We start from the raw sequence: 15,160 nt of genomic DNA on the forward strand, positions 1-15,160 counted from the left end.
TTTGGTTGTTTCATGAAGCAAGTTGAGGAAGTTTGGAGAACCTGTGTTGTGCCTTGGCTGTCATTTGTTGTTTAGGTGCAGAGTTCATGTTTGGAGTGTCAGTGGGAATACTAGTTCACATGTGGTCCCTGGTCACATGCATACACTCTTTGAGATAATGTGATCTGTAAGAGCTCATCTTGTTGATTGTCGACCGTCACACAAGATTCACTGATCAAGTCGCCACCGATTATTGGAGCAGCCATAGCCTAGGTTTGAAGCAGGTGGTACTCATGCTAGTTAATCCACAGCTGGGACCCTAACAAGTGCTACTACTTTGGGTCAGAGTAGACCTGGAAACATTAGTGGCCAAGATGTGGTTTCACTCTCCTCAAAGCCCTGGAAGTCCCATACCAAGGCCCTACTACCACATGCAGTTTTAAGTATTACCCAGGAATTATACAGGTGTGACATATATACATACATACATACATACAGGGGGCGGTCTCCGAAAGGGGTCTCAGGGAGTAGTGTCCCTGCCTTCCTGAGCTAGTTTTCCACCACATTTCTTAAAAATTGTGGTAGAGGACTTGGTCTTGGGAACCACTCGTGTCTAGAAACTGAAGTCGGAGGTAAGCAAGGGCATGCTCCCTGTAGAAAATCCAGCTCCAAAAAAACCTCATGATAGCAAAGGAGAATGGGTACCAGCCAGCCCAAAGGTTGGGGTGGGCTGCACCTGCCTACCTCGGTTGCTATGGCTTTGAGGTAGATCTGGCCATACCTGTCAACGGGGGCAAAACTCGGATTTAAAACACTGGATGATGTTGATGATGATGATAAAAGCAGAAAATGAACACCTGCTGGAGGGGAGTAACAAGTATGGTATGCTGGATGTGTCACTGGTTTTATTGATTTCTCAGTCTGTTGACACTAACATAAATACTAAAATAATTAACTTACAAGGAAGCCTGTCATTTAAGCAGTGTCCATGTCATTAGTTTGGAAGTCGACATGGTTAGCATTATCAACCCTTACAGTTACACTGTTATTTATTCTGATGAAAGAGAAGCAAAATTAAAAACAAATTGCTGCATCATTACCTCTGCCTTAGTGAAGGCAGAGGTATTGTTTTCAGTCGTGTTTCTTTATTTGTTTGTTTGTCTGTCCGTGGACAAGATATCTCAAGAACTGCTGGATGGATTCGGATGAAACTTTTCAGAGATATTTGGCCTCATGACTAGTACAAACTGATTAGATTTTGGGATCGATCTGGTACCGGACAAGGATTCTGAATTATTTTTCCGATTTTTTTTTTTTTTTTTACTTAATTTTTGAGAGCAGTTGGGTTCATTTTTAGTATACTCGTTTGTGAGAGCAGTTGAGTTTATTTCAGATATTTTCATTTTAAAAATCATCCCCGGCTAATCGTTGAGAGGACGTTGGTGGAGGTTTGCACTCTCTGAGTGCTCCTGTTATCAATGTTTTAATGTCCATTTGTCCATGTTTAAATGGGTTGGATGGAGTTTATTGAAACATTTATTTTTATGGCTGCAGACATTAAATGACAGCAATGATGATGCTCTTTCTGTCATCACTGACCCTTACCTGTTATAATATTTTCCCATGGCCAGATATTTTCTCACGGAATATTTGAAAGGAAGGCAGTGAGCTGGTAAAATTGATTGGACATTGGGCAAAATGCTTGGTGGCAGTTCATATTCTGCCAGAGTCCTCTTTACCTTTCGTCCTAGTGGGGCCAATAAATAAATACCAGTTGCAATCAGTGGTTAGAGTGTCGAGCTTACGATCGTGGGGTTGTGAGTTCGAATCCCGGACCGGGCTGCGTGTTGTGTTCTTGAGCAAGACACTTTATTTCACGTTGCTCCAGTTCACTCAGCTGTAGAAATGAGTTGCGACGTCACAGGTGCCAAGTTGTATCAGCCCCTTTACCTTTTCCTTGGATAACACTGGTGGCGTGGAGAGGGGAGGCCGGTATGCATGGGCAACTGTTGGTCTCCCATAAACAACCTTGCCCGGACTTGTGCCTGTGAGGGTAACTTTCTAGTCATGACCAAAGGGGGTCTCAGCAGATTCCCCCCCCCCCCAAAAAAAAAATTGGTGGCCTTGTGCCAAAACTTGAAACCAATATTTGAAATTAATCACCGTCTCATTCATTTACAATTATCACGCACTGTCAAAACAAGGTGACCCAAAAATACTTACACGCACACATATGTATAATCCTTTCTATTTTTACATGTTCTTTCACACTCAACTGCTTTTTCTTTGACTATTATACCCAACTTTCTCATTTTTATTAGATTTTGCCTCTATTTATTGACTTTGTAGCTTTTCCTTTGACCTTGTTCCTGATTTTTTTTTTTTTCTTCTCATTTTTTCACAAACTGTTTTCTTTGCTGTTTTTCCCACAGTTTTGTTTCCCTTCCCATGCTTCCCTCTCACCTGTATCACATTCACACCTATTTACCTCCCACCCATCACTTCTTATCTCACTCTTTCACATCTCTACTCATCCCTATCTAACCACCCACACCACATACCATTTACACACCTCCCCCTGTGTCCATCTCCCTACATAAAATATGCTCCTATACAACACCCCACCACTTTTTCTCTTCCTGAGTGCTGCCTAACTGGCTCCCCTGCTGATGGCACGTAAAAAGCACCCACTACACTCTAGGAGTGGTTGGCGTTAGGAAGGGCATCCAACTGTAGAAACCTTGCCAGATCAGATTGGAGCCTGGTGCAGCCTTCTGGCTTGCCAGTCCTCAGTCAAACTGTCCAACCCATGCCAGCATGGAAAACAGACGTTAAACAATGATGATGAGTTTTCCCCCCTGGCCCCAAAACATTTTTTCTGTCTCCTTCCCTACTCTCTCCCTTTCTGGTTTTTCTGATGAAGGATTAGCATCTAAAATGTTAAAGACCCTTACCTTTCAAGCATTATGCTAACACCTTTAATCTTATTGCATCGTGTTCCCAGAATGGCGAAAATAGCCTAAACGTGATTTCTATTGCTGTCCTATTAAAGCAGTAATGGACAACACACACAGAAAAAGAAGATAAAATGCTAAAAATAGACAACTGATCACATTGCAGCTTTGTGATCAAGTACGTTGATGACTCATTGTTAAGGGTGTTCCCCAAAGCAGTTGATTGCTTGTGTTTTTATTTGAAAAAGAACTTTTTTTTTTTTTTTGCAATGAAACCAGCATGTAATGAACCCAGCATGTTGTCTGGTAAACAAGTAAAGCCCAGACTCTTTACAGTCTGAGAGGGTTAAGTTAGACACTAGGGCTCATGTCTGAGAGGGTTAAGTTAGTCATGGGCCCAGGTCTAAGAGAGTTAAGTTAGACGCAGGGGCTCAGGTCTGAGAGGGTTAAAACTTGTCTGTTGTATTTTTTCTTGTTTTCGCTTTCATCATATTTTTACTTGTTTCAGTCATTAGACTGTGGCCATGCTGGGGTACTGCCTTGAAGAATTTTTAGTTGAATGTATCAATCCCATGTATACTATGAACTTCTTTCAGTTTCTACCTACCATTTGCACTCACAAGGTCCAGGGCTATAGAGGAAGACACTTGCCCAAGGTGTCACACAGTGGGATTGAACCTGGAACATGTGGTTGGGAAGCAAGCTTCTCAACCACACACCTTGCCTGCACCTATTAGGAAAGAGAAAGTAAAGATACTTTGAATGATATCTTTATATCTATACCTTAATATAAAATATACATACAGCAGTCAAATTTCACTCAAGTTGCACCCTACTGTTTTGCAAAGTGGAGAGGCACATTAGATAATGTAGTTCTAGATGTATAATGTCTGAGGACAAGATAGTCATGGCTGGAAGGCTTTTGGTTATGGGTCTGTTCAGTCAGAGCTGATCTACAACTACAACAGCACACACATGCATGTATATTTGTATATCTGAGACCTTTTGTGATATACCATGCATGAAAAGACCTGTCAAGTGAGATCATAGTTGTGGCCAATGCCAGTGTTGTGTAATTGGTGCCCATGCCAGTGGCACATAAAAAGCACCCACTACACTTTTGGAGTGGTTGGCATTAGGAAGGGCATCCAACCGTAGGGAACATACCAGATCAGACTGGAACCTGGTGCAGCTCCCCGGCTTACCAGTTTTCAGTCAAACCGTCCAACCCATGCCAGCATGGAAAGCAGACGTTAAACGATGATGGTATGGTTATGATGGTAACATCAAACGTTACTTCAGTTGGCAATGCATTTTAATATGCTGGACTGTAAACATTCCCTGGAGATTTCTCACGAGTTGGTTACTCATAGTCATGAATATTTTGTAATGAATATTTTATATCTTGATTAATTCCTACAATTAATCTCAAGAGACAGAAAGAAAATAAACTGCTATAAATAAGCTTTCTTTTTGTCCGGTGCTACTAACGAAGAAGGGTGTGGTCATTTGATATATAATTTCAGCTACAGCATTGATAATATTTGAAAATGTACAAAATATTTTTCAGAAACATGAAAACGAAAAGGGATGCTTTTTTGTGTTTTTTTAATCAGTAGAACATGAAGTAGATAAAACTGTAAACAATAGCTTATAAATATTGGGCTAAAAAGCCTTTAGATAGAAAAAGGCACCCTTCAACTTTTCTATGCAAAGAGTTTTTAACCCACTCTGTACATGCCATTGTTTGAAGCTTTGTCTACAGGGTGATTCAAAAGTCTCCATACATTGGAAAAAATTTATTTCTGCTATAAGAAACAATTTATAAGATCCCCTAGATTCTCTGATCTGACCCCTCTTGATTTCTATCTTTGGGGGCATTTGAAAGGTATGGTGTATCGCAGAAAGATAAAAGACATTTCAAGGCGGCGAGCTGGCAGAAACGTTAGCACGCCGGGCGAAATGCTTAGCGGTATTTCGTCTACTGTTACGTTCTGAGTTCAAATTCCGCCAAGGTCCACTTTGCCTTTCATCCTTTCGGGGTCGATAAATTAAGTACCAGTTACGCACTGGGGTCAATGTAATCGACTTAATCCCTTTGTTTGACTTTGTTTGTCCCCTCTATATTTATAGCCCCTTGTGGACAATAAAGAAATAAGAAAGATAAAAGACATAAATCAGTTGAAGGAATGCATCACCAACTCCTTTACACACGTATCACCAGATGTGCTATTACGAGTTCACACTGAGTGGGGTAAAACGGATTGCCATGTGTATTCAAGGCAATGGTAATCATACAGAGCCTGTTAAATAAAAAAGAAACTGTTCTTACAAACTGTTTCTTATAAAAAGATAAATTGTTCCTATGTATGGCGACTTTTGAATCACCCTGTATTTTGAGTTCAACAAATTATTTCATGTCCCTCTAGAGGGTCTAAACCTCCATGACATAAAACAATAATGTATTTGTTGATGCTATGTCCGCAAAGACATGGCTATGAAGTTTGTTTCCCATGGTTTTGGATTCAGACAACAAACAGATGTATTACTATAACGCTTAGGAATTGAAAAAGTTTTTAACGTTTCGAGCCTATGCTCTTCCACAGAAAGGAACACAGAAAGAAACAAGGAGAGAAAAAAAATGTATGTAGTGGCTAGTGATCTATCATGGCGATTGCCGGACAGAAGGGTCATACAGGAGAGCTAAGGAGGGGAGATAATATAGTAGTGATCCCAAAACGAAGGTGCGCGTGTGTACGAGAGTATGTATGTGCGTGTGAAGAGGTCTGGTGCTCTTGACATGTGCGTGTGTATATGTGTAGGTGCGAAAATGTGGGGATAGGAATTGGTCAGTGCTGGTGTGTGTGTGGTGATGTGTTGTGATGTGATGTGGTGTGTATATATATATATATATATATATATATATATATATATATATAGATATAGATATATATGCATACACACACACGCGCATATATATGTGTGTGTGTATATATACATACATAGATACACGTGTACATATATATATATATACACACACACACACACAAGTACATGTGCATGCATGTGAATAGGTGTAAACAATTGTCACCATCATACAAGTGGTCCCCCCTCATTTCTAATCCTCCATGAGAAATGTTTGGCCATGGAGAAATCTTACTTTCTTTGGAAACAGGTAAATGTTGACAATAGGAAGAGCATCCAGTTGTAGACGATCTGCCTCAACAAATTTTGCCTGACCTGTACAAAAATTGAAAAATTGGATGTTGAAATGATGATAATAAATTTAAAATTCTTTTATTTGCAGTTCTCTTGGGCCTCCTCGTTCTAAACCTTGCCTTGTGAATCGAGTCCGGTCAATGAGTTTAGAAGGCCGCAGCAGTGATAATGAGGCTACGGACCAAGCTCAAAAGAAGATCAGTAGTCGTTTTGTTTGGAACTGTCATGGCATCAACCCAGGCGATCCTCGCAACCACCAGAAGAAACTGCCTTTGGACCAGTTCAAGTCCTGCGAATCTGAATCAGACACTGGAGGTTCGAAGAGCATGAGCTGTCGCAGTGGCGACCGCATTACTTTGGTGGTTGATGATACCCGTTTTGTCGTTGATCCTGATTTATTCAGAGCTCAACCAAATACCATGCTTGAGAGGTTGGTTTCGTTAAAATTTTTATTATCTTTCAACATTTTATTTCAAAATCTTTTTTTTTTTTTTTGTGTGTGATTATTCAACTTTTAGCTTTATTCTTAACTGTTTGTTAATTTCTAGTCTTTCATGACTTCGAAAACTTAAATTACCTTATTTACATTATTTACATTTGATGGATATTTGTCCTTATCTTGTTTGTTGTTAACACAGCGTTTCGGCTGATATACCCTCCAGCCTTCATCAGGTGTCTTGGGGGAAGTTTCAAACTTGGGTTCTCATTCCTAAGGTATTTTTCAATGCTATTATTATTATTCAGGTCACTGTTTGGAATTGAACTCGGAATCTTGGGGTTAGTAGCCCGCGCTCTTAACCACTACGCCATATTCTTAGGAATGAGAACCCAGGTTTGAAATTTCCCCAAGGCACTTGATGAAGGCTGGAGGGTATATCAGTGGAAACATTGTTAACAACAAACAAGATGAGGACAAATATCCGTCAAATGTAAATAATGTAAATAATTCCTCATCTCTTAAATATAGAACTATATTAATTTACCTGTCATTAACATGTTCTTTGTACAAGCTCATTGATTTCCCCTCAACTGACGATCCAGTACTTCTTTTAATCCAGACATGATCATATGTGAAGGGATTTATTTCCCTTGGCCATTATAAGCTTTTTCTGCTGCCAAGCATTCATGACACAAATTTGTTTTATTCACTAATAACATATTATAAGGGCTGAAACACACTCCTTACTCCTAACTATAATAATCCTTTTTACGATCAGTACAAGGCCTGAAATTTTCAAGGGAGCAGTTAAGTCGATTACATCGTTCCCACTGCACAACATCTACTCTGAAATGCTAACAGGTGAAATTTACCTTGGCAGAATTTATATTCAGAAAGGTGGTGAGCTGGCAGAATTGTTAGCATGCCAGGCGAAATGCTTAGTGGTATGTGTCTGCTGTTAGGTTTTGAGTTCAAATTCCGCCGAGGTCGACTTTGCCTTTCATCCTTTCTGGGTCAATAAATTAAGTACCAGTTACGCACTGGGGTCAATGTAATTGACTTAATCCCTTTGTCTGTCCTTGTTTGTCCCCTCTATGTTTAAAGCCCCTTGTGGGCAATAAAGAAATAAGAATTTAAATTCAGAATGTAAAGGGCGATAAAACACTACCATAACTATAATAATAAATATTCCTATTCTAGACACAAGGCCTTAAAAATTTTGGGAGAAAGGGGGATAGTCGATTATATCGACTCCCAGTGTGTAACTGGTACTTATTTCATCGACCCTGAAAGAATGAAAGGCAGAATTGACCTCGGTGGAATTTGAACTCAGAATGTAGCGGCAGATGAAATACCACTAAACATTTCGCCCGGCCTGGTAATGATTCTGCCAGCTTGCCGGAAGCAAACTTCTTACCACATAGCCATGCCTGTTTCTGTAATTTAACTGCAGCCATGCTGGAGCGCTGCCTTTATTTGAACAAATCGACCCCAGGACTTTGTAAGCCTAGTACTTATTTTATCGGGTGTCTTTTGCTGAACCGCTAAGCTACAGAGACATAAACACACCAACATTGGTTGTCAAGTGATGGTGGGGGGACAAACACAGACACAAATAACAAATACATATATACAACAGGCTTCTCTCAATTTCTGTCTATCAAATCCACTCACAAGGCTCTGGTCTGCTTGAGTCTATAGTAGACACTTGCCTTCATCAAATCTTGTGGCTCCAGAGGACTCCTGATAACCAGAGCAACTAACTTGCATTCAACTACTGCTTCTTGTACTGGTGACGGCATTCATCTAGGGTGTGTTGAGCCAGCTCTGACCAACGAGTCATGTTCAGAGTTTCAGTGCGAATACAACTTCACATGTGGTCTCTGGTCATCGTGCATACACACTTTGGGACGGTCTGATCCATAGCAGGTCATCTTGCTGTTGGTTGCATATTATAAGTGCTTAGCACTTTATTTAGTGTCAGAAGCCTGTCAGTGGGGAACCCAATTCACACAGGATTATCATCATCATCGTTTAATGTCCGCATTCCATGCTAGCATGGGTTGGACGATTTGACTGAGGACTGGTGAACCAGATAGCTGCACCAGGCTCCAATCTGATTTGGCAGAGTTTCTACAGCTGGATGCCCTTCCTAACGCCAACCACTCCAAGAGTATAGTGGGTGCTTTTATGTGTCATCGGCACGAAGGCCAGTCAGGCGGTACAGGCAACGACCATGCTCAAAATGGTGTATTTTACGTGCCACCTGCACAGGAGCCAGTCCAGCAGCACTGGCAACCACCTCGCTTGAATGTCTTTTCACGTGCCAGGAAGGCGACGCTGGTAATGATCACACTCAAATAGTGCTATTTACATGCCACTGGCACGGAAGCCGGACAGCTTCTCTGGCAACGATCACACTCGGACGGTGCTCTTAGCGCTCCACTGGTTATGGTGAGATATATTATAAGTAAACCTACATAGAAGGCATACAGACATTTCAAATTTGAATATTTCTCCATAGACTAAAAAAAAAAAAAAAATGATAAACAGCCTTAATTGATTTTCAGCCCTTATTTGACACCTCTAAGGTGTCAGCATTATTGGCAAAGGCCTGGAACTATTGGTGCAGAAAAATTGGTTGTGTATCTGTATTTGAATAGTTTGATGAACTTATTTGCAAATTATTTTAGTGTATCAATTTAATTAATATGTTGTGCGTGTATTGATTATTTGGTTTTTGGTTTGTAAATGTACTTTAAAAAAAAATAGAAACATTGACTTTTATTTTATTTACTCTTTTTCTCATCTGTTTCCAGAATGTTCACCTCTTCTCTTGAAAACAACTTTACTCGCCCAAATGAGAGAGGGGAATATGAAGTGGCAGATGGTATTTCTTCAACTGTTTTCCATGCAATATTGGTGAGTTGTATTCATTTCTGAATTAACAAGTTCACTCTTGCAAGAGACCGTCTTTTAGTTCTCAACCATTTTTTACCTATGAACCCCTCTGAATCCTGTTTTATTCTACAGGATCACCACAACCATTTGATGTTGAAAAAATTTATATTTGCCCATCACAATAGAATTGATATCCTAAAACCAAAGTGTCACGTAAAAAGCCTTGGTGTTTGTGCTGGCGCCATGTATAAAGTGCTCAGTATACTCTGTACAGTGGTTGGCATTAGGAAGGGCATCCAGCCATTCAAGCCATACTAAAACTGACTATAGAAACTGGTCTGGGCCCCTGGCCTTGCCAATTCCTGTCAAACTGTTCAACCCATGCTAGCATGGAAAACAGACGTTAAATATTGATGATGATGAAATATTTTTATGAATTGTACAAGTATAACCAATATATGGGCCCCACTAGGGTTATGTAGACCCCAGTTCAGAATCTCTGACCCCTAGATGAACAAGTTCTACACTTCATCATTTTATTGTTGTCAGATGACACATTCTGCTTCTATCCCCTTAATTTTTGTGGCCATTGATATCACCTCATTGCAAATTAAGGATCTATTTTTGGAATGATGTGTGATTAGAAAAAGTCAGCTTTACAACCATGTGGTCTCAGAGTTAGTTCCACTGCACAGCATCTTAGTAAATGTCTTCTATTATAGTCTTGGGCCAACTAATACCATGTGAGGGGATTTGGTAGATGGAAACTACAAGGAGCCCGTTGTCATTAACATCATCATTGAACATTGATGTTCCATGCTGGCATGGGTTGGAATGTTTGACAGGATCCTGTCATACTGTCCCATTGTGTGATGTCTTGGGCAAGTGTTCCTGAGCCAACCAAAACTTGTGAGTGGATTTGATTGACAGAAACTGAAAGAAACATATCATATGAGTGTGTGTGTGTAAATGTTTGGTTTTGTTGTACTACAGCCAGCCTGATTTTATTCTCAATTAATGAAAATATAGCATCAATCATTATCACAATTTGACCCCGCAAGAATGGTGACGCCTTCAGTGACCATCCACGCTACAATGGTCTCTAACAAACACAATATACAGCTCGCAACAACACACACACACACACTACATACATATAGTGTGTGATATATTGTCAGCAGTTTGAAATATTTTTTCCATTCTCTAAACATTTTTTTTCTCCTCTTGTTCTCCAGAATTATTACAAAACTGGCCTGGTACGCTGTCCCCCCAGCGTGTCTGTTCAGGAACTTCGCGAAGCTTGTGATTATCTCCTCATTCCTTTTGATTCAGACACAGTGAAATGTCAAAACCTTCGTAAGTACCTTTCTTTTTATTCCGTGCCAATTCATGGCTGTTTGTCATCAGATTTAACCAGGTTCCTCATTTTGCCATGGTCTTATTAGGGAGTCATCACCATTGCGATCAATTTAATCCTTCAGTGTTCAGATTACTGTGTCAAACGCATTTATTCCTGTAGTTTAAATTAGTCATTCAGACGGCACCAATGTTTGAAGGGTACTTTTTACGTGCCAGTTACACAACACTGGTATTGACCATGACTACGATCTCACTTGGTTTGATGGGTTTTCTCAAGCATGGCATATCGCCAAAGGTCTTGGTCACTTAACTATTTAATGTTGTCAATATCATTCCTTAGACCACTGGGCTCACAATCATGAGATAGTGAGTTCAATTTCCAGACCAGGCTCTGTGTTGTGTTCTTGAGCAAGACACTTTATTTCATGTTGCTCCAGTTCACACTGCTGTAGAAATGAGTTGCAATGTCAGTGGTGCTAAGCTGTATCAGATTTTGCCTTTCCCTTGGAAAATATCATTGGTGTGGAGAAGGTAGGCTGGTATGTATGGGCAACTGCTGGTCTTCCACAAACAACTTCGCCTAAACTTGTTCCTCAGAGGTGCAATCCCATGGTCATTCATGACCGAAGTGGGGAAGGAGTGGTCTTCATTATTTCTATCTTTAGAGCAGTGATTTAGCAGAATTGTTGGAGTTTCTGTATTTAGTTTGGACTCTCTTTACATCCAGAGTTCAAATCCTACTGAAGCAAACTTAAACTTCCATCTTCCTGTGATCAGTCAAGTACCAACCTACTATGTACTAGTGTTGATCTAATCAACTATTCTCTTCCCATTCCTAAGTTTCTTGCCTATGTTAAAAGTCACAGCCTCCTGGCTTGCCAGTCCTCAGTCAAACCGTCCAGCCCATGCCAGCATGGAAAGCAGATATTAAATGATGATGTTGATAATGACTAAAGAAATTTTTATCCTAATTTAATGTATTTCTTTATTGTAGGTGGTTTTTTGCATGAATTGTCCAATGAAGGTGCCCGACAGCAATTTGAAGAATTTTTAGAGAAGTTTATACTCCCTCCAATGGTTGCTTGTGCAAAGGTAAGGAATTGAAAGTCAAACAACAAAATAATAATCCTTCTTATTATAATAATTGGGCATATGTCAATGATGGGATGATATTAGAAGTTAAGCAGTAATTAGCAAAAGAGAAAAATAGCTTTTTATAGTATACAGGCCCTTTAATGACTAACCATTCAGTAGTAAATTCATTAACCATAGTATAATAGCTTTATGTTTGGCAGCCACAAAAGGTTTGCTAAAATTACATATTGGTAGGTGAGTCTATAAGTGTAGACAGGTATGTTGGTAGGAAGGCTGATAAAGTGGTTTGTAAATTCTCCTAAGTATATATATATATAATAATAATAATAATATTAGGGACAAAATCCAAAATTACAGGTAAAAACTCAATTAAAATCAATTTATAAAAAATTAGAATTAAATTGAGCTTTACAGATTAAAATATATAGCTTTAGGGAAAAGAACCAAGTTTTATGAACTCATTGATGAAAATCCACTATCACATAGAAAAATTAATAATTAAAAGCACAATAAATGAGTATAATATAATACAAAGTAAATATAAGATAAAGATAATATATATATATATTAATTACTAGCCTGATAGACCCCGCTATGTCAAGATGGATTTATATATTCTTCCTCACATTTGGATTTTATATGCTCTCTCCCACTTGGATTTAATATGTTGCCATAATATGTCTTTTTTCTACATTTTCTACATTTTTCGTGCAGCTGAAGATTGCTCTTCATATTGCATTTAAGGTAATGCTCACATTACTTAAATAAATTGAAGTAGCATGAAACGTGCGTACTGCAATCACTTTTGAAATCCGTGTTGCTTATTGTTTGATTTTAATCACCCATCCTTTTGGGATGCGATATTCGGGTGCCTTCGCATAAGTACCATATTCAAACCTTGAATCTATATCTAAACCGTATATATATATATATATATATATATACACACACACACACACACACACACACACACACACACACACACACACACATATAAGAGGGATGACCACTAAGTGGACATCCCTTTTGCTAGAAGAAGACCACCTACGGTCTGACCACCAAGAAGATAGTTCTCAAGAAAATTCAGCAAACACCAGAACGTGGTGGTGGTGGTGGTGGTGGTCATCATTTTGAATCTCACAATTCACTGAAAATATATCAGCACGAATCAGTGAATAAATTGTTTGCTGAAATTATAAACAAGACCATCAGCTCTTGTTACATTCATTGGTCTGACGGCACTTCTGGCTAGTGAGACACACCATGTTGAAACACCAATGTCCCAGAATCCCTTCTACTACTTAATCAAGTGTGTCATGAACACATATTCATCGTAAAGAGGAAGCTCTTCTCCTGCGATGAACATAACAGCAATTTGCATATTCACGTTTGAATCTGATAAAACCTATCAAGAATAAACATGCAAGTCATCATTCTGAATCTCGTTTAACGACCAGGTGACAGTTCATATATAATATAATAAGTGCAAGAGTGGTTGTGTGGTAAGAAGCTTGCTTCCCAACTGCATGGTTCCAGGTTCAGTCCCACTGCATGGCAGCTTGGGCAAGTGACTTCTGCTATAACCGCGTTAGTGGATTTGGTAGACGGAAACTGAAAGATGCCTGTTGTATATACATATTCTTTTATTTGTTTCAATCATTTGACTGCGGCCATGCTGTAGCACTGCCTTATATATATATATATGTGGATGCAAAGAAAGAGGTCTGGAGATGCCACTACGATAGATTGCTTAATAAAGAGAATGAATGGGAGAAAGAGAGCCTGCCGTATGTCGACCCAATAGAGGGACCAGCTATCCGAGTTGATAGTACCAGGGTAGATAAAGCAATTAAGAGTATGAAGACCGGGAAAGCCCCCGGCCCATCAGGAATCACTGCAGAGATGCTCAAAATATCTGGCAGTGTTGGCTATAGCCTAGTCACCCGTATTACGAACCAGGTGATACACGAAGGAGTCATACCCAATGACTGGTGTAGCAGCATCATAATCAACTGCTACAAAGGTAAAGGTGACGCTTTAGATACAAATAATTACAGAGGCATCAAGCTGTTAGATCAGGTTATGAAAGTTACAGAGAGGGTCATAGCCCAACTAATTAGGGAGCGAATCAATTTAGATGAGATGCAGTTTGGGTTCGTGCCAGGTAAAAGCACTACTGATGCCTTATTTCTAGTGAGACAGTTGCAGGAGAAATACCTAGCTAAGGATAAACCTCTGTACCTGGCTTTCGTTGACATGGAGAAAGCCTTTGACAGGGTCCCCCGATCCCTTATCTGGTGGTCAATGAGGAAACTTGGGATAGAAGAATGGTTAGTGAGAGCTGTGCGAGCCATGTACAGAGATGCTGCCAGTAAGGTGAGGGTTGGAAATGAGTACAGCAATGAATTCCGGGTAGAGGTAGGGGTCCACCAAGGTTCCGTCCTCAGCCCCCTCTTATTTACCATAGTCCTCCAGGCAATCACAGAGGAGTTCAAGACAGGTTGCTCCTGGGAGCTCCTCTATGCTGATGACCTTGCCCTAATTGCGGAGTCACTATCAGAACTAGAGGAGAAGTTTCAGGTGTGGAAGCAAGGTCTAGAATTGAAGGGCCTTAGAGTCAACCTAGCTAAAACCAAAATCCTAATAAGTAGGAAGGTAGATAAAACACAAACCCCTTCAGGTAGATGGCCCTGCTCAGTATGTAGAAAAGGAGTAGGTAGTAACTCTATAAGATGTACCCGGTGCAAGCTATGGACACATAAGAGGTGCAGCAACATCAAAGGCAGGTTAACTAGCAAGTTAGTTTTTGTTTGTGGCAGATGTTCAGGTGCAATAAAGACTGCAAACAAACAGGAAACAACTTCTATCTCATCCCAGGGTGAAAAACTAGAGGTAGTCGATAGCTTCCGCTATCTGGGCGACCAAGTTAGTAGTGGGGGTGGGTGCGCTGAAAGTGTAGCTGCTAGAATAAGAATAGCCTGGGCAAAGTTTAGAGAGCTCTTACCCCTGCTGGCGACAAAGGGACTCTCACTCAGAGTAAAAGGCAGACTGTATGACGCATGCGTACGAACAACCATGCTACATGGCAGTGAAACATGGGCTGTAACTGCTGAGGACATATGTAAGCTTGCAAGGAATGAAGCCAGTATGCTCCGTTGGATGTGTAATGTCAATGTGAATACCCGTCAGAGTGTAAGTATCTTGAGAGAAAAGC

General features: G+C 40.0%; 1 protein-coding gene across 3 annotated transcripts in view; it reads left to right on the forward strand.

Annotated features, from left to right (window-relative positions):
• The window catches only part of LOC106877347 (BTB/POZ domain-containing protein KCTD20), a 55,475-nt gene that overhangs the window by 33,590 nt on the left and 6,725 nt on the right, over positions 1-15,160 (forward strand). For all 3 annotated transcript variants that reach the window (XM_014926231.3, XM_014926229.3, XM_014926230.3), the window contains 4 exons: positions 6,241-6,582; positions 9,411-9,513; positions 10,728-10,848; positions 11,846-11,943. In XM_014926231.3, coding sequence (XP_014781717.1) covers positions 6,241-6,582; positions 9,411-9,513; positions 10,728-10,848; positions 11,846-11,943 — 664 coding nt within the window. The remainder of the gene's footprint in view (positions 1-6,240; positions 6,583-9,410; positions 9,514-10,727; positions 10,849-11,845; positions 11,944-15,160) is intronic.

The sequence above is a fragment of the Octopus bimaculoides genome, chromosome 2 (genome assembly GCF_046866305.1).
Source record: "Octopus bimaculoides isolate indiv1 chromosome 2, ASM4686630v1, whole genome shotgun sequence".
Taxonomy (NCBI): Eukaryota; Metazoa; Mollusca; class Cephalopoda; order Octopoda; family Octopodidae; genus Octopus; species Octopus bimaculoides.